The sequence below is a fragment of the Daucus carota genome, chromosome 8 (genome assembly GCF_001625215.2).
Source record: "Daucus carota subsp. sativus chromosome 8, DH1 v3.0, whole genome shotgun sequence".
NCBI classification, from domain to species: Eukaryota; Viridiplantae; Streptophyta; class Magnoliopsida; order Apiales; family Apiaceae; genus Daucus; species Daucus carota.
The window spans coordinates 31,789,913-31,810,504 of record NC_030388.2 but is presented as its reverse complement, the minus strand read 5'-3'; the positions used below and the strand labels follow the sequence as shown (position 1 = coordinate 31,810,504).

Here is a 20,592-nt window from a genome sequence, read left to right as displayed (position 1 = left end):
ATATTGTTTAAAACAATTTAACAAAATTGGGAGTTAAATATTTATGATTTAAATATACATGTACGAATAAATAAAACTCCCATCATTTATTAAATTTTGCGGTTATTTGTTGAAATTCGCGCCATCCCAGATATGAACAAGTGTATTGGACAATCTCGCGCTCATCATTATTTATTAAATTTCGCGCCATCACGGATATAAACAAGTGTATGGGACGGAATAAACAAGCTATTTCTTACTAATATAGTAAATAGATATATTATCTTTATGTATAATAATTATAATTAAATTTCATTGATAAGATCGAAGATTATTATAGTTAAATAATTAAGGATATTACAATAAATAATTAAAGGGATAAATGATAGTTAGTAAATAAAATAGAAAATCAATGATAATGAAATAAATGATATATATTATTTTATATTTAATATATTATATATTTACTCATAACTAATTATATATATATAGTCAAGTCCTATGGAATCCCATTTTATCGGACTCTTCGAGTCCACATATATTCTGCAAATGAAATATAACTTAAAATACTACAGATATTATTATTTTTCCGAATGAACATCATTATTTTATTGAAAATCTTGCATATTCCATTCATTTTACAAGTAGAACATTGTAATATATATTATTTTATAAAACAATATTAGTTTGCAGAATTCGCATAACATACATATTGTACTCGTAAATTTAAATTTATGAGATTTATAAGATTTTATTTAAGTAATGATATTTGTGAAATATGTTTTGCAAGATAAAATATTTTACAAGATATTTTATTTATAAAATATAAATAGACTCTGAGGACTCCAATAAACTGGGGAATTCGTAGAACCTAGACTCTAATAATATAATACAATTTCTTTTAAAAAAATAATTATTTTGACTATGCGGTCAAAGATTTTAAAGTGTATGTTAAAAAATCAAACGACCTATGTTTTAAAACAGAGGGAGTATTATAAATATTCTCCAAGAGGAAAGTTCTATGGACACAGCTATTTCATCGGAAATTTCGGAGACCATGTATGTTCTGCAATCAAAACACTATAAAATATATTACTTTGTAATATATGTTCTACAAATATCATGTATTCATTAAAATTGTTGAAGATTATCCATGTTTTAATAAGTAATTAATGTATTTTCTGCAAACTAAACATATTTCATAGAACAAAATATTTTGTAATATTCCACATGTAAATATTCAAGATTTTAAATGAAAAATGATTTTGTAGAACATGATTTGCAAAACTATAAGTTTTGTTATGTTTTTATCAAATATTTTACTTGCAGAACATAGATGGTCTCCCAGTCTCCAAAAAAAATGTGGTCTCCATTGAACTTAACTTTATTTTCCAAAACCAAATTATTTCTTACCTAAACAAATGAAATCTTTGAGATCGATTCCATAAAGAAGTGCGGGGATAACAAATTAACAATATGCTTTGCGGAAATCTACGGAGAAGTATTTATTGAGAACGCCTATATTACATTAAGATACAGAACTCCATTCTTGAAACCATGCAGAACACTATTCTCAAACTCCACCCTTCATTTGCGCATTCCTATATAGCTTTCCCAAAATGCGTTTCACATGAAGCGTTTTTGCAGCTTCTTTGTGCTTAATTAGCTCTAACTCTGAGCTTGTGGTAGTACATCTTCGACGAGATGAGTACATAACCCACATTTGCCCTGTTGTAGAAAAATCTTCGATAACAGGAATGCCTAAGTCACCGTTTTCCCGTGGCATACATCACATATTTCGAAACCAACCCCATTACAATACGGACACTTTGCTCCTTCATCTACCCATTCCATAAACTGCTTCAAAATGGAAAGACGTGTAATGTAAACACAAGTCCAGATGAAGAGGATAAAGAGTACTAAAAGAAATGTTCCGTGTTCTCTAACCTGTTCCTCAATATTAGGCTCGCCAGTACCATCACATTCTGTGAGCAAACAACTAACAGTTAGCTTCATGTACTTTGTAAAGGAATGAGAGTGCAAATGATCAAATTAGCAGATTAGACCTAAATAACTCAGATAGGTGCTTACACAGATTAACTTTTATTCAACAAATTCCTATCAAGCGAAAAGCACAACTAGACCACCCAATACCTATACATTTATTATAGTGACCACTTTAGCCATTGATTTCGCTTCCTAAATAAATGGGAATGCTGAGATCTTATTCAACCTAAAATTGAAGAATAACTTTGGTCCTCCACCTATTAACTATAACATTTAGCATTAGGATAGAAGTAGATAACATCAGTAAAAAAAAAGATTTTGAGATTAAATGCATTTAAGACATTGTTACATCTTTAAGATATTTGTCAATCCCAGAGATAAGTTCAAAGAGATGTAATGCACCTGAGCACAATAGCCGGCCCTCCCCACGACAAGAAATGCATCTTGTAGCATCTTTGTTGATACTGCTGCCTCCATCTTGCTTGTTTCTTCCAATAAGCCTTGAAGAATCTTCCCACCGGTTTTCTCCAAGAAGAAAGACTCGACTGTGAGGTACTTTAGTTTCTGCAGCACCATTTTCTTTGGCATCTCTCTTCTGAATATCTGGGACTTGAATGTGACTTGCAGCTGCTCCATTTGAGGCCTGATTGGGAACAAAACTAACAATGAGATAGGAAGAGATGCTTTTCCACATATGTCCGGGGGCGGGCAGACAATGACTGTGAGAACTTCACAAGGAATGAATACAAAAACACTACTACTTTTTTATTGGCCACATATCACTACTTCAATTACTTCTAATGGCACAATATTATTCTATTTTATATCATGTATATTGGCACAGTATTCTATTTTCAATTTGCTCATTAGTTAGTACTTGTTTGGGGGAACACAACTTGAGCCAGCTTTACAAATTACAACTTGGCTAAAACATAAAAAACAATGTTCACACATTTATGGATTCTCAGGATGCATAATTTTAACAAGACATCAGCAGAAATGTAAACATTTAATATAAGAAATTTTGTCAAGACTGATAGACAAGACAGGGAAGTAGCAAAACGTTTTCTCGAGAACAGAAGAACAAGCACAAACCTTTTTCACAGTGGCCATATCCGTTCTTTTAACATCTGCCTTTTCTGTCAACCCAGAAACATCATTTTCCTGCTCTGCATATAACCTTTCCAGAAGCTCTGCAGTCATGATCCCATCTTCAGGAATTCGTAATGTCGCCTGTCAGGCAAGATCATATAAAGTAGATAAAAGTCGCACATGAATATAAATAGGCAACGAATAAGAAAAGTTCAACCCGTCTTGGAAGATCACTTCTGTTACGAGGTAACTTAGTCAAAGTAAAACATACTTGCCAAGTTTTTATGGCACGTTCAGTCCCACTTGAGAACATGGAATATTCTTCGTCTTCTTCGCCACAATAAAATCCCAGCTTTTGCAGTGCTTCCTAAGAATTGCACAAGAAAGTTGTACAAATCTTTCAAATAAAAGGGCAAAGGAAAAGCGACATCACCATTCAGCATGAAGGAAGCATCACAAGATATTATATATTTCACTGATTTTATGTCATCTAACATTTGTAAGTATTATTCTTTATAATCTCCTGGACATGATTATATTATAACTAATGTTAACGGATAAATATATTATGCCTCAAACAAACTTTGCAAATTTTAGATGATTCAAATATAGATGAGTAGAAGCGCTTTCTTTAGATAATTTCTAGATAGTATTAGGGATCTCACTTTCTGAAACTTTCACGAGTTCAACTACTGTTTTTCCAAAAAAAATTATTTATTAAAGACTTCTCAGTTATCCAATCATTGTCATTTATATTAAAGAGTTTGGATGACATTAATAAAATATAAATTAAATACTGAGACCATGCATGAGAAATTGAGAATAATAGATTCAAGGACAACCACTCTGCTCTCATTGTAATGCCCTTTTAAAGGCAAGAGGTTACAAGTTTTTATACTTAGTTGTGGACTAAAAACATCCAAGACAGATCAAATTTAAGATATTATTGTCCTACATCTATTATATTATCCTCGACATAATCATTAAAAGTCATTATAAAAATCCAAAATCCAACTAGGTACTGTCTTGATTGACTTTGTCTGGGAAGGAATACAAAAACAATTATTATTTTAATTTAAATATTTTACTCCTTTTCCAAGTTTCCTCTTACTGCCAATCCCCAAGAACGATTAGTTCATTATTTAAATAATTTTCTCTAATACCTCATATTGATAAAAGTTTATAAAACACTTAAACATTTTCTTTTAAAATATACTATAAATGAATATTTATGATCTCCGTTGATACACAATAGAATTATAGTTAATACTCATGTATTTTTGATATTACATGAAGATTGAGCTTACATTAATACATTAAAGAAGATCCTACAATATCTACATGAAGCAATTCAGAGTGTGGCTTACATGACTCTGTGAACTATGTGTAGCTATCTGCCCTCACTTTTTATTAACATTTTATAGATGTTGCTATAGCTGTTTATTTTTAAGCACTAGAAAATTCCAATTAATTTTGATGCGGAGTGAACAGAGGGGCTCTCGCTTGGCTGTCTCAGCCGAAATACTCATTCAGTCGCGTTGGAATGAATAATAAGAAGTTGCATTCTCCAAGTCCACGAGAAATACATGTGCAATCATAATGATAACTAATTTGTATCGTTGATTATTTGTCACTCCATGTTCAGCATAAGATTATTTAGTTATCGTTTCAGTACACAAATTATGTCTAGCATTATAGTAATTAACATCTGGAACTAGAAATATATGGTAAATTATAACGGATCAAACCTGCATAATTCGAACATCTTCCCCTTCCGATCCTTTCCTCAACATAATCCTCTTCTTCTTCACCTCATCATTTCTCACCTTTTCCTTCTCGAAAACTCTAACTACCTCCTTAATTTCCACCTCCTCCTCAACCTCATCCTCCGCTTCAGCCTCCACCTCACCTTCCCTCTCCAAACTCTCCACAACTAACCGCGCAGCACTCGATCCTCTCTCCGCAATCTGACTCACCTCATTCCTCAACACCTGCAAAACTCCTCCTACATTCAAATTTCTATCCTTCATATCCTCCAATTCCTCAATTTTGCCCCTTAGGGTTTCAATTTCGCCTAATAACGCCTCTCTCTCGCTCCTCCACCGCGATTCTTCACGTATCCATCTCTGCTCCTCTCGTAACCACCGCTGCTCTTCGCGCAGCCACCGCGCCTCTTCTCTCTCGAAACTCGAGTTCTCCGAAGCCGAAAAGGCGAAGCATATATAAGATTTAGGGATAGACTGAAATGAATTTCTGTAAGTGTATGGTGAGATTAAGTTATTAGTGTGAGGTTTGTTTGTGAATTGAGGATTTAAACACAGAGGTAAAGATAGAGAAGACATGAGAGAGAGAGAGAGTGAAGGTTTTGAGATGAATTGTTTCAGATTTATATATAGACCACACAGTGATGGAGAAGATAGTTATTATATATGTGGCGGGAAACTAATATACGCCCGAGTGGATTTCTCTGCTAAAATGAGCTAAATTTTCTACAAGCAAAATAATCTAAAAATCACGGTATAAAAGTTTTTAACTAGTAAATCTAAAATTAATAATAGTTATGCATCTAATTAAAAATTTAACAACAAAAATGTAAATATCTAATTAAAACAAATATATATTTAAATTTTCAAATAATTCAATGATTTGAAATATAGGGATAATTTACGATTCGTTAATCGAAAAAAAACCTTATTAAAAGACAAGTTTTACTCACTCATTACTCAGGATCTTTTTAATTTCACTCGGATAATTTATCACTCGATTAAGGAAGCACAGACTCTGTCGTGTAAGGATGCAATTCTTTCAAGTTTCACCTCGTTGGTAAATTTTGTTAAGATCACCAAAACTAAAAACCTTACTATTTGATAAAAATATGATATTATTTGTTGAAAGGGTGATTATTTTATACTTTAAACAAGTTAGATTTATTTATTAAGAAATAAATAAAATGTTTGAGTATTAATTTTAAAAAAATTATAAATTATCATAAATATTTTAAAGAGAAGAAATCTTGAAAAAATATTTTTATCCCCGTTCTTTTAATTGCGTTATTAGCATCTTCAATATTAAATTTATGTCCATTACATATCCACTTTAAACAAACACAGTTCAATTTATGTCCATTACATATCTACTTTAAAACACAGTTCATATCTATCCATGGACGAACACTTCTAATACTACCTATTTTTTATATATTCCGATCAGCCGCACTCTTCAGAATCTTTCTTTATTAATTATATAGTTTACTCCAACACCTCATCATTTCTTTATTAAACAACTAATTATATAGTTTACTCCAACCCCTCATCATTTCTTTATTAAACAACACCTCACCATGATAACTAATATTCTACTTCTAATATAAATAAATTCTCGAGTCATGTATATTTCATAGAATAATAGTTCATGAAGATTGAGCTGCTTTAGATAAATTAGTGACATTAATAATTTTACTTAAAATAATTAATTTGATAAATTTCAACAATAAAACAATCAAATTTTATAGCTATTCGAACATGAGATCCACTAGCATTGACAACTAACAGTCCATATCAAAAGTTGTGAACACAGTAACACTAACATCTCGTGCACAAAAGAGTTGCTTGCTCAAATATATAACAGAAAACATATGAATTACAGTGCCCTGAGGTACAAATTATTTAAAATTTCTTAACAAGTTCATACTATCAACCATTCTTCCGTTTCGTTTTTGCCACCTTATTAGACATTGTACACATTCTTTACCTGTGACGAAGTCCCTAGCCCATTTAACTATAAAAACCCTCGAGGCAAAAATGCTAGAACTTGATAAACAATGATGACCGCGGTAGAACCAGAAACAGGTTCCCATAGTACCAAGGAGCTCAAGCGGGATAACTGGTTTGTAAAATAAAGATATAAAGATATAATAGCATGAACGATAATTACAACCCGGACCTCTACTGGTTGATTGAGCCTCCTGATGCACAGCTCCAGCTACCCCTCAATCAAGCTTCACATTGGAATAGAGAAGTGTATCTCTTGTAATTGGCATATACAAAAGAAAGTAAGTCTGCACAATGACAAACACTGATAAACAACAATAACAAGGTTTGGCAATACAATTAAATGCCCAAACAGGTTAAAACATTCTCATTCAATAAGATCATGCCAAATGGCCACAAGATGGATGAACAGATAAATAGGACCTGTGCATTGCTGGAACCATATACTATAGAAGACCACAGAATCAGAACTCAGAAGGTTGTGTAAGGAAAGTACTTCATTACAACCAATCAATCCTAGTTTCAGGATTACAATTACTTGAATGATCCAACTTTTGTGGACAACTCAGCAAAATCATATAAAATAGAAATTACAGCCAGGATTCACCAACAATTTCAAAATATAAATATTTCTTGGTTGCAGTCGGATCAATGGTATTATTGTATTATTAAAGGTCCTTTTATCAAAAGAAGTACATTGCAGTAGCATTATAAAGGAAGTTGCATTCTTCTTAGTCTTGAAAAATAGATTTAGCAGAATATAAGGTTCATTACTCTATCTATTTCACAAAGAATCACGTGAAGAAATTTAGAACTTTTACTTAATCAGAAACTTACCCCTAAGAGAGTGGAAATTAGAAGAATGATTCCAGTTAGCCATGCAAGGGTTCGTCTGACCAGCAGCACTTCTGCAATTATTAGTGTACCCGGTCCGCTGCTTTTCTCTTCTAGTAAACGTGCTGCTGGATGTGAAGTGAACTTCACATTGAATATCGAATCTTCTTCAGAAGAAGGTGAATTCTTGAAGATAATGACTCCAACAATTTGACCTGGAAAGGAAGCATACATGAAATCGTCTTATTTAATAGGAACATGTTGATGTAGGACAAGAAACAAAAACTAAGAAAAACAAACCCTCCGCTGATTTAATCGCAACTCAGATCACTACCCTGGGTTTGATTCCCTAAATTAATAATAATCAATTCCAATTCAGAGAGAACAATGTCTGAATCAAAGCTGAAGAAAAAGCAAGTACATGACCTAATGGACTGGGCCTATAACAATTGGGCTTATTAGATACTCCCTCTGTCCCATTTAATTCTATACGTTTCTTTTTAACTGCTCGACACGCATTTCAATGCTCTTATAAAATATAGTTCCGTAACTTATTTTTGAGATTTTCTTTTTCTGTATAAAAATATAACATCTAAACTTTAATTCAGAAAAAAAAAATTTTAAAAATAGATTGCACAACTACACTTTGCAGGAGCATTAAAGTCCGTGCCGCGTCCCCGTCCCCCAATGTATACTACTCAGGGGGACGGAGGGAGTAATCAACTAGCCCCGCATAAAACATGCGTAAATACACTTCTTATCTTTATACTAAATATATTTAAACTAATTAACAACATACATACAAGTTATTCAATTCCGTTTCCCATCACATGTAAAGAACAGGCCGGCACATATCATCATATCACAGTATTGAACAGGTAAATTAATATATTGGTCCTAGCCATGAGACAAACAAGTCATAATTATGGGAAATAACATACATGTATAGATGTTTCTGTAAAGATTCCTTGCGATAAAAATTATATTTTACACACCCTAGTAAGAAAATTCCATTTTTATGCACTGACATGTTAAATCATTCTTCGCATTAGAAGGACATGGTCCACATTACCATGCAGAAATATTAATCAGATGAAAGAATTGTACAAACAACTCAGACGCACACATACCTTTGTGTGCTGTCTGCAAGGAGTCAAATATCTTGGACACTGCAGTAGCAACTAACTCCATTGCTTGTTGAGCAACACCATCTATTCCATATTGCTCTTGCAAAATCTGTGGAAATACACCACAAAAGAATGACAACAGCTAGATGAACAGCTCTAAAATCAAATCTGCATAGAGTAAATAAATGGGACTGCGAAAAAGAGCTAGAATAAATGGAGGACAAATGGATAAGATATTGGATGAAAACCATTTGCAAGACAAAGACGCAAAGAATTTCACCAAGAAAACACCTAAATCCTAAAGCTTAATTTCTTATAGTAAATCTTGCAACTCAATCAATCACTTGATTATTTAGACCAAGTGGAAACTACTGACATATAAAAAACAACGTAATAAAATGAAAGAAATCTCACAGAAACTCATTGCAATGTAATAAAAACTATCAAGGTATAAAATGAAGTATAAAATACAATACACAATAGAACAACCTTACAAAAAGCTGTCAACGACCAAATACTTTTTATCATTCAGATTTCAGTTATTCAACTTTTCCTTTTGTATGGCACCACTACAAAACTAGAGATTACAGAAAAATCTGATGACTTATTAGGCGTTTAAGGACATAAACGAATTTCGCTGTTCGACCACAGCAGTTGTCTATTTACTAGCACCCGATCTTACAGGGACACTATGGACATTAAAAATAATCAGAGACAAATTAGATATAACCACCTCAATTCCATTGAAACTTCCTGTTATTAATTCAGCTGGGTTATGAGTATCTCCGGACAAATCTTGATGCAACTCAATTGCCCTTTGAATATTACGAATAAGAGATAGAAGACTTTCAATGAACTCTCTGTTCACTTTCTGCACATTAGAGGGAAGAATGAAGATACATAAAAAAATTGGCCAAGGAAGCTGGAACAAAGTACAAGTCCCAGTAAACTCCTACAAGAAAAAATACAAAATATTAAAAAACAAAAATTTTATGTGTTTAGTAAAAACCTCTAACATATCAAGCTTCAGTTGATCTCCATTCTTCAAGGGGATAGTCAACTGGCCACTAAATGATTTTACAGAGCTAGCAACATATGATCCTCCCAACCATGAAGCCTGAGTACACATAAGAATCATGTGTCACTAAACATGAAGATTATAATGCAGGAATATAGGCCTCGAATGCTATTTACAAATGCAACATAAGTCATTACTTACGAAATCATTTAGCTCCTTGTCGCTGAAACCTGTATCTGAACTAGAAGTCGAGAGTTCTTCTAATGAGACGACAGACAAGTCATCCTGATCTGCAAAAACATATTACAAATTCAGACAGATAAAAAATATGCACGATCTTATTAAAATACCAGCTCCTAGATGCACGTATATAACAATTCAGTACCTGGAAGATGAATGTCAAGTTCATTTTTTTCACACATTACCCTGCTTTTCAATGCATTACTGAATAAATCATTACCAGAAGCTGCGGCATATCCTGCATAAATCATTAAAACATAATTCTTTTTATAATATAAACCCGTATTTTTTAACATACAGTTAAGGATTAGGTCAATTACCTTCAGCTCCTTTAACCTCAAGCAGAAATACAGCACGAGGTCTATCAAATGGATTAGGCATGAGCACCTCATTTAGCTGCATAAGGAATAGGACATATAACTTACGGAATAAATATGAAGAATATGTTAAGTTCATAACATTACTTGAAATAATTTCCAACCTTAGATGAGCTGTCTGCTGAGAGAAATGGTGAAGGTGCAAAACCTAGCAAAACTGACATAGCAGCACCAACATCCATAAGCGACATCAGGTCTGTCTGCATAATCAAGGGGGAGTCCTTAAATAGTGCGGATATAACGCAGGGTGCGCAAATTTCAATTCTTTTATTAAAATTGCTAGCTCTGTTGGTACAGAGCATCAGTACTATCAAAGAGAAATATCTAGATTACAAGATCTACATAAATGATAGCAATTTCATCTATAGCGAGGTAAAAGGGAATCTGCAATCTGCAGCAACTGATATGGTCATCCTAACTGCTCATATATAGAACAACTTATTTAGAAAATGTCTGTAATCTAACGATAACATTTTAAACCATGAACCAGGGTCCTACCAATGCTAAAACAGTACAAAAATATAGATATATATGTATAGTTCAATAATTTCTTCCAGTTATTTTAGTTTCGTACTTAGTTCATTATTTTATTGTTTATCAGCAATAACAGACGAGTTATTGTTAGCACCAACGAGTCTGCCATAACAGACGATAACATTACTCATAACAATCTCTGAAAATCGCAAAAATCACACTTCCAGATTTACTTGCATTATAATAATTCAATTTTACAATAGTTTTGAAATTTGAGTAAAATTATTTACCTTACAGGACGAATGAGAGCGAATATATCGATGCGATGGACTATCAAGGAAGAACACTGATCCACTGCCATCAGCCTATGCACAATAGTTCACATATGTATACAAATAATTAATATCATAACTCACAGATCTAATCCTAAATCACAATCAGAGATAGAGAGAAATCACAATCAGAGATAGAGAGAGAGAGGGAGAGGGAGAGGGAGAGGGAGAGAGAGAGAGAGAGGGAGAGGGGGAGAGAGAGAGAGGGAGGGAGAGAGGGAGAGGGGGGAGAGAGAGAGAACCTGAGCGTGCAGGGAGAGAAGTGAAGAGATGATTAAGAGAGAGAAAGCGAAACAGCAACTTCGTGAATCCATCTTGATGAGTAAGATGGTGGTGTGTGATCTCTAATTTCTGGGGAAGAAGGCTGAGATTGAGCCGATTGAATATCAAACGATGTCGTTTTAAGGGGCAGAAAATATATGATCGAGATTCTCTCTCTCTCGCGTTAAAGCTTGGATGAAGATTTATCTAATTATCTTTACACAAAAAATTACAGAAGTTAATTACTGAATTTTGGCAATTTTGGATTTTTTATATATTTGCAAATAATTTTTTACACACATGAATAATAATTTTAGTTACCGGACTACCCAATTCACAATTTTTTAATTTTCTCATATTAAAAATTGATGTGCTTATATAAAATTTTAAATATATTATTTAAAAGTGAATTCAATATATTTCTAAGAAAATGTATTAAATATAATAGTAGTAGGATTTAAATGCGCCGGTGTGGATCCTTTACCACTGAGTATCACGATTACGCTCATATGACTCAAAGTCATAATCACATTGTTGTTATGAAGAATTGAAAAAATGAAATGTACAAGGACATTTCGTGTTTGACCGATAATGGTGACTATATTAAACTCGTAAAATATTGAGTAAAACTTGTTAAATTTATAAAATATTTTATTATTTAAAATTATCATAAATAAAATAGTATTATTTTAATATGATAATATATAATGTGAAATCTTGTTATATGTGTTGGCTAAATATAACAAACATCAAGACTATACTTTTAAATAATTGAAAATATATAATTGTAGTGAACAAAATTTTATATATTTTTTAAAATTTTTAGTTATAATATAATTTATTAAATTTTACCAAGGATTTTGGAGGGAAGAAGATGATCTTATAATACTCAGTTTAATTTATTATTTGAAAGAGTTGTATACATATGTTAAAAACAATTTCAAGTTTTAGCCACTGTCTTTGCTGCTGAAAAAGGTGTTTATTTAGATTTAATCTTTTTTACATCTAGTGTCGTAGTGCCTAAAAAAAGAAGATGCTAAAAATATCCCCGTCTTATGAGTTTATTGTGTTGCAGATTCTCCGGTAATTCCTGAAGTATCTGCAGAAGTCATTATTCATCGTCCTCTGATGCTATCACTAGTACTTTGTCAAAAGCGTCTTCCTGCTGTAACTACCTGGGACATCTTTGCAGAAAATAAGAGTTAAGCATAAAATTGTAATATTGATCTTGCTGTCCTTTTTTAACTATCTCACTTGTTACAAACTTCTCTGAGATGCAAGTTCGCGGGCACTGTGCTGCAGTTTTATAACATAGGCTTCTTAATGTAATGGTTTTCCAGTAATTCTAAAAAGCTCAAAGAATGAGTGGAGTAACAACTATTCGGGCAAATGCATGGATTATAATTTGTTTAATTTTTTTGGAAGGACTCTACTATGAAGTTTTTGTAATGGAGATGGTCCCCGACGTGTGTTGTGGCAACGATCTTTTCGTGTTATTTTATAACTGATAGACATAAATTCTAGGATTAGTGTCTAAATCATAGATTACAAAAATGTATGTGTCAAGTCTTCTGCCTATAAAAAATCTCAGAAATCTTGCTACAACAATCGATTGTGAGGAAACCAAATGCTTTTATAAAACTCAAAATCACATAAAATGCCATCTTGCTTCTTTTTTTTTTCTTTTCCTCGTATATCTGTTGCAATTGTCCTGATGTAATAGTACCTTAAAGAGAGGTATATAGCCACATTAAACTTAATGAAGATGACTGCTGTTTGTGTTTAATTTAATGAAGATCTCATTTAGTAAGCTTATTAAATATAAGCTGAAAGTAGATTGTGTTTGCAATGCATATTATTAATTTTGGAAGGCAGGAGTCAACTGAATGATTAGATACGAGTCCAGATGTATTCATAGTTAATTAACTAATTATACAAACAAGAAAAATATCTCTCCAACCCCATGCTATCCAATATTAGTTCTTCCTCTGAAAGTTCTGCATCAATCTCTTCGCTGTTTCATCCACGACAAATTCTACAACAAAAAACCGACAAACCTGTCAGCACAAATACTCACGACAAGAAAAAAGGCTAATTTTCAAGAGAAAAAAGTAGTTGATCAAATTTAACGTATTTTCAACTGAACTCAATACTTTTAAATTATGCGACCGCAATTTTATTACTTTGAACAAGAGTAACATTTGTATGTATCAGTCAGAAACAGAATATTTAAACACTCGGAAATTCAACTTAAAATCATGTGCTAAAAAAATCAAGTATCATCTATTTGAAAACAAAGATACTGAATCATAAAAAGTCTAATGTAATTTTTCACCTTTTGGAGAATCGAGACGCTTCAACGTCGGAGGCGGTCCGCCGCAAGAAGACGGGTTGTTGCAGCAGTCACAACACTTTTTGTAGCAATCTTTATAAATATCATGCGGGCTCTTGCATCTAGTGGCACACCGGATGCAACAGTAGTCGAATGCGGAGGTCTTGCATGTCATTTGTGCTGCTACTACTACAATTACAAGCAGAATCAGAGCTTTTCTTTCCATTGTTATATCAATTTACAACCTTACCAAATTATCAAACTCTTTCTCGATTTCTACTTAATATTTTTAAGCTACTTGATAATGCAATTACATTCTCAAAGATCCTTTATAAAGAGCACAGGACCACCTGTAATTAATTAAGCAACGTTTATAATCATAATTGCATGATTACGGTCCGTTTGTGTTAATAAACCTCCATATTAAATGGTTAGAGGCTGATTCTACTAACAAACTGTCCTATACAAGATCAATATCTCATTTATTACTACAGATCAAGATCGTATAATTCAAAAATTGGAACTAGTCGGTTGACCTGCCGCAGGGGCGGACCGTCATATGGGCTGGGGCCTGGGTGAAATTTTAGCCAGCCCATTAATATATATATATATATATATATATATATATATATATATATATATATATATATATATATATATATATATATATATATGAGTTGAAGTCCAGCCCGGTAAAAAAAAAATAATAGCCTTACTAATTAACTCGATTCATAAATTGTCTCTCCTTTTTTAACACAGTTGTTACAAAATTAAAAGAAACAAAACAACGCTTCTCTGCTTTGTCACATAATCAAAACAGGTTAAACACTTAAAAATACATAACTCTTCTATATTAATGTTATCGCACAGATTTTAGTGTTCTGTAGAATTCTTTGGTAATTCCTGAAAGCATATGCAGAAGTCATTATTCATCGTCCTCTGATGCTATCACCAGTACTTTGTCAGAAGTGTAACTACCAACCTGGGATATCTTTGCAGAAAATAAAACAGTTAAGCATAAGAATTGTAATATTGATCTTGTTACCTTTTTTAACTATCTCAAATTGTTACAAACTTCTCTGGGATGCAAGTTCGCGATCACTGTGCTTCAGTTTTATTACATAAGCTTCTTAATGTAATGGTTTTCCAGTAATCTTAAAAAGCTTTACATATAGATTCTCCAGAAGGGCTCAAAACCACTATAACTTCTGTCTGACTTTTATGTGTAGAAACATGGATACTATTATCACCTACAATGTAATTAGACATCTTTATAATTACGCTACACTTGCATCGTTTTGCTTTCTTGATCCATTGTCTGATTTTATAACTGAAAGATAAAAACTCTAAGATTAATGTCTGAATCACGGATAGACAATGTGACCCTGCATTCACATAATAATTATGTATCAAGTCTTTCAGCTATAAAATTCTCTGAATTCTTGCTATGACAATCGATTGTGAAGAAACCGGACGCTTTTATAAAATTCGAAATCATAAAATGTCATCTTGCTATATTTTTTATTATTCTTTTCCTTTTGTATCTCTATTGTCCATGTCTTGATGTAACAATACCTTAAACATAAGTATATAACCACATTAAATTAAATGAAGATGACTGTTGTTTGTGTTTTAGTGAAGATCTCATTTATTAAACTTATTAAATACAAGCTGAAAGTAGATTGTGATTGCAATGCATATTACTCCCTCTGTTTCAAATTAGATGTCCAATTTCAAAAAATCACACAATTTAAGAAAAGTGGATGTTCACAAATTAATTGCAATAAATGAGCATAATATGTGAATGAGATTGATCTAGAAATATAAGAGATATGTGAAGTGAAATTGACTTTGGAAATATGATTTTGCATTGAAAATTGAAGTGGACAACTAATTTGAAACAAATTATTTTCTTGAAAGTGGACATGTAAATTGAAACGGAGGGAGTATTAATTTTGGAAGGCAGGAGTCAACTGAATGATTCAGATACAGAGTCCAGATGTATTCATAGTTAATTAACTATGAATACAAACAAAAAAATATCCCTCCAACCCCATGAAATCACATAAATGCTATCTTGCTTTATTTTGTATTTTTCTTTTCCTCGTATTTGTGTTGTCCATGTCCTGATGTAACAGTACCTTAAACAAAGGTATATAACCACATTAAACTTAATGAAGATGACTGCTGTTTGTGTTTTAGTGAAGATCTCATTTATTAAACTTATTAAATACAGGCTGAAAGTAGATTGTGTTTGCAATGCATATTATTAATTTTGGAAAGCAGGAGTCAACTGAATGATTCAGATACAGAGTCCAGATGTATTCATAGTTAATTAACTAATTATACAAACAAAAAAAATCCCTCCAACCCCATGCTATCCAATACTAGTTCTTCTTCTGAAAGTTCTGCATCAATCTCTTCGTTGTTTCATCTACTGCAACTTCTACTACAAAAAATCGACAAACCTGTCAGTATAAACACTCACAACAAGAAAAACGGCTAGTTTTCATGAGAAAAGGTAGGTGATCAAATTTAACGTATTTTCAACCGAAATCAATACTTTAAAATTATGTGACCGCAATTTTATTACTTTGAACAAGAGTAACATGTATATGTATCGGTCAGAAACAGAATATTCAAACACTCTGAAAATTCAACTTCAGTGCTCGTAAAATTGTCTGCTAAAAAAATCAAGCGTCATCTATTTTAAAACTGATACTGAATCATAAAAAATCTAATGTAATTTTTCACCTCTCTGAGAATCGAGACACTTCGACGTCGGAGGCGGTCTGCCGCAAGAAGACGGGCTGTGGCAGCAATCACAACACCTTTTGTAGCAATCATCGAAATTACGCGGGGGAATGCATTTAATGACACACTGGATGCAACAGCCGTCGTCTGCGGAGCTCTTGCATGTCATTTGTGCTGCTGCTACTACAATTACAAGCAGAATCAGAGCTTTCCTTTCCATTGTTATATTAATTTACAACCTTATTAAATCATCAAACTCTTTCTTGATATCTGCTTTATATTGTTAAGGTACTTGATAATGCAATCACATTCTCAAAGATTCTTTATAAAGAGCGCAGGGCCAATTGTAATTAATTAAGCATACGTTTATAATCATAACTGCATGATTAAGCGGTGTGTTTGTGTTAATAAACCCCCATAATTAAATGGTTAGAGGCTGATTCTACTAACAAACTGTCCTATACAAAATCTATATCTCATTTATTACCATAGATCATGATCGTATAATTCAAAAATTAAAACTAGTCAGTTGACGTATTGATTCATGATTCATACGAGAGGGTCGTTTGGATGAGATTGAAATTAGTGATTCTGGCTTAAAATAAAAAAGTGGAGTAGAAGTTAGAAGCAAATTAAGACTTATAAGTTATTAAAGTGTTTGGAAAAGAAATAGAAGCCCTGAAACAGAAACTAGCATTCCTAGCTTTTTATAAGTGCTTTTTGACTTTTTACACAAACGACATGAATAAGTGCTTCTAACTTATAAACCCAGAAGCCGACTTTTAAGTTACAAACAAACACCCCCGAGATTTATCAGTAATTTTTTGAATAAATTGGAGATTATTAATTAAGTCATATTGTAATCAACAAATCGAAGAATTTTTTTATAATTAATCAGAATTTTTTAATTAAATTAGGAATTTTTAGAATAATACTCTAAATACTGAAAATGAATCAAAAAATAAAAATAATTTTTATTCCGAATTATCGAACAGATATTCAAGAACAGAGGAGGTCGGAAAACACAAACTTGGTGAGCATCTTACTGAGCAAGCATACACAAATTATTAAAAGTATAACTTCTGTCAAAAACACTGCTGCTACTGCAAGAACAGCAGCTCATATGACCAAGAGGCTGTTAGCCTCGGCTTAAAGCCCAGGCTTTAAGTCATTTCTGACTTTAAACTGAAAAATGTCTGTTTGCGTAATAAGTCAGAATTCGGTTTAAAGTCAGAAATAAATCAGAAACTGACTTAAATCTAGAAGTTAGTTTGAGGTACTTTTTTCAGTGACTTAATTTTTTAAAACTTTTCTTTTGATAAAAATTTTCATAAAGTAATAAATTACCCATAAATCTTTTTTATTTTTATTTTTATATTTTTAATAACCCATAAATCATTAATAATTCAAAAATTACTCAAACAGACTTTCTAAGCTCCCTACTTATCAAATAAGTCAAGTTAAGTTATAGTCATAAGCTCACCCAAACGAGCTCTAGTCATGATCTCATTTCTGTACTTCATTTCTGAAAAACTGAAATGAAATGTGCGAGGACATTTTCTTATTATATTGATTATAAATGATAGACTGACATTTTCTTATTATATTGATTATAAATGATAGACTAATTTGAGTATTATATAAAATTTACTAAGTCCGTAAAATATTTTGATTCTATAAATATTAAATGATCATATTTTAAAAATTATATATTATTATTATTTTAAATTATTTTAAATAAAATATATAATTTTAAAATATGAAATCTTGTTACACGTGGTCGGGCAAAATATACCCAACATTTGTGCTATACTTTTAGATAATTATAATAGGTAGTCGTAGTAAACAAAATTTTATATATTCCATCAAACTGTTGTTGCAATTCTTCTGGCAAGGCGGAAGATTAAGCAGTTTAATTATATTTCCGGAAAGTCTCAAAAAATCTCACTCTTTCGTATACTCATTTGGATTGGAAGGATGATTGGCTCTTCAAGAAAGCTTCATGCTTTTGTTGGAAAAAAGAGCGGGAAACAAGTTCAGAAGCATTCCCTCGTCTCAAATTTAAGCTTCATTAAATGGTAGCCCAACGGTGGATTTATCTTCGATCCCGGACACGCGGATTTGACTCTGACTCATCCGAGAAATATTAGAATAAATATCATTTTTAAGGCATATAAGATCAAATTGTCAAAAAAAAAAAAATCTCGTGACTTGGGGAGCTCATCGTAATCTTGCTACAACAATCCATTGTGAGGAAACCGGACGCTTTTACAAAATTCGAAATCACATAAAATACTATCTTGCTTTATTTTTTATTTTTCTCTTTCTTGTATCTCTGTTGTAGTGTTGTCCATGTCCTGATGTAACAGTACCTTAAACAGAGGTATATAACCACATCAAACTTAATGAAGATGACTACTGTGTGTGTTTTAATGAAGATCTCATTTAGTAAACTTAATAAATACAGACTGAAAGTAGATTGTGTTTGCAATGCATATTATTAATTTTGAAAAGCAGGAGATGGGAGTCAACTGAATGATTCAGATACAGAGTCCAGATGTATTCATAGTTAATTAATAGTAACTATACAAACAAAACATATCCCTCCAACTCCATGCTATCCTATATTAGTTCTTCCTCTGAAGGTTCTGGATCCATCTCTTCACCGTTTTGTCTACTGCAACTTCTACAACAAAAACGCGACAAACATGTCAGTACAACAGTACAACTGCTCACTCCAAGAAAACGGCTATTTTCACGAAAAAAAAAATAATTGATCAAATTTAACGTATTTTCAACCAAAATCCATACTTTTAAATTATGTGACCACAATATTATTACTTTGAAGAAGAGTAACATGTATATGTATCAGTCACAAACAAAATATTCAAACACTAAAAAATTCAACTTTAGTGCTCGTAAAATTGTGTGCTAAAAAAATCAAACGTCATCTATTTTAAAACAGAGATACTAAAATCATAAAAAGTCTAATGTAACTTTTCACCTCCAGAAGAATCGAGACGCTTCGACGTCGGAGGCGATTTGCGGCAAGAAGGGTCGTCGCAGCACTTACAGCATGGTTTGAAGCAAATATCAGGATTACTCCAGCCAACACATTTAACGCCACACATGATGTAACATTCGTCGTCGGCGGAGCTTTTGCATATCATCTGTGCTGCTACTACTACAATTACAAGCAGAATCAGAGCTTTCCTTTCCATTGTTTTATTAATTTACAACCTTATTAAATTATAAAACTTTTTCTTAATTTATGTTTACTATTGTTAAGCTACTTGTAATGCAATTACATTCTCAAAGATCCTTTATAAAGAGCGCAAGTGCACTTGTAATTAATTAAGCATACGTTTATAATCATAACTGCATGATTAAGCGGCCCGTTTGTGTTAATAAACCCGCGGCCCGTTTGTGTTAATAAACCCCTGTATTAAATGGTTAGAGGCTGATTCTACTACTCTCTTCTGTGACGTTTGACTTTTTGCCACACACTTTTAAGTGCTTTGATGGGATAGTTAAAAGTATTATTTTTGAAATTTTCTTTTTCTGAATAAAAATATATAATGAAAATTTCAATTCACAAAAAAATACAATTAAAAATAATAATTTTTACTACCCGATCAACCCACCTAAAAATATGTGCTTAAGTCAAAAATGTTATATAAAAAAAATCAGAGAGAGTAACAAATGTCCTGTACAAAATCAATATCTCATTTATTACTATAGATTATGATCGTACAGTTGAAAAATTGAAACTAGTCAATTGACCTGCCTGTTCATGATTCATACAAGATTTATCAGTATTTTGTTTGAATAAATCAGACATTATTAATTAAATCATATTGTAATCAATAAATTGAAGAATTATTTTAAAGAATTAATCAAAAAAATTAATAATTCACAAATTTTTAGAACAATACTCTAAATACTGAAAATGAATCAGAAAACATAAATAAAAATATTTTTTGAATTATCGGACA

General features: G+C 32.1%; 2 protein-coding genes across 3 annotated transcripts; both read right to left on the bottom strand.

Annotated features, from left to right (window-relative positions):
* Positions 1 to 1,329: 1,329 nt before the first annotated feature.
* LOC108197153 (protein disulfide isomerase pTAC5, chloroplastic) lies at positions 1,330 to 5,483 on the bottom strand. 2 transcript variants are annotated; one of them, XM_017364670.2, is made up of 6 exons: positions 4,827 to 5,482; positions 3,350 to 3,445; positions 3,082 to 3,219; positions 2,389 to 2,629; positions 1,927 to 1,964; positions 1,330 to 1,836 (listed from the first exon to the last, which is right to left on the bottom strand). In XM_017364670.2, exons 1-6 carry the CDS (start codon positions 5,418 to 5,420, stop codon positions 1,741 to 1,743), a joined length of 1,203 nt encoding a protein of 400 aa, XP_017220159.1. In that variant the 5' UTR covers positions 5,421 to 5,482; the 3' UTR covers positions 1,330 to 1,740. The 2 variants fall into 2 exon arrangements, with proteins under 2 accessions (XP_017220159.1, XP_017220158.1); XM_017364669.2 differs by having other exon boundaries at positions 1,590 to 1,839; positions 4,827 to 5,483.
* A 1,186-nt stretch (positions 5,484 to 6,669) lies between these two features.
* LOC108199930 (uncharacterized) lies at positions 6,670 to 11,692 on the bottom strand. Its single transcript, XM_017367955.2, has 11 exons — positions 11,493 to 11,692; positions 11,209 to 11,283; positions 10,549 to 10,644; positions 10,388 to 10,463; positions 10,213 to 10,305; positions 10,029 to 10,117; positions 9,819 to 9,926; positions 9,543 to 9,680; positions 8,813 to 8,918; positions 7,686 to 7,897; positions 6,670 to 7,135 (listed from the first exon to the last, which is right to left on the bottom strand). Exons 1-11 carry the CDS (start codon positions 11,562 to 11,564, stop codon positions 7,067 to 7,069), a joined length of 1,134 nt encoding a protein of 377 aa, XP_017223444.1. The 5' UTR covers positions 11,565 to 11,692; the 3' UTR covers positions 6,670 to 7,066.
* Positions 11,693 to 20,592: the final 8,900 nt, after the last annotated feature.

Excerpts from the sequence above, each read along its gene's own strand:
- LOC108197153 (XM_017364669.2), bottom strand. The coding sequence starts at position 5,420 with ATGTCTTCTCTATCTTTACCTCTGTGTTTAAATCCTCAATTCACAAAC. Across the intron at positions 2,630-3,081 it reads ATATGGCCACTGTGAAAAAG|GCCTCAAATGGAGCAGCTGC; the intron begins GTTTGTGCTTGT and ends GTTCCCAATCAG. Across the intron at positions 1,840-1,926 it reads AGCCTAATATTGAGGAACAG|CAGTTTATGGAATGGGTAGA; the intron begins GTTAGAGAACAC and ends TCCATTTTGAAG.
- LOC108199930 (XM_017367955.2), bottom strand. The coding sequence starts at position 11,564 with ATGGATTCACGAAGTTGCTGTTTCGCTTTCTCTCTCTTAATCATCTCT. Across the intron at positions 9,927-10,028 it reads ACAAGGAGCTAAATGATTTC|GCTTCATGGTTGGGAGGATC; the intron begins GTAAGTAATGAC and ends ATGTGTACTCAG. Across the intron at positions 7,136-7,685 it reads TAATTTCCACTCTCTTAGGG|ACTTACTTTCTTTTGTATAT; the intron begins GTAAGTTTCTGA and ends GTCATTGTGCAG.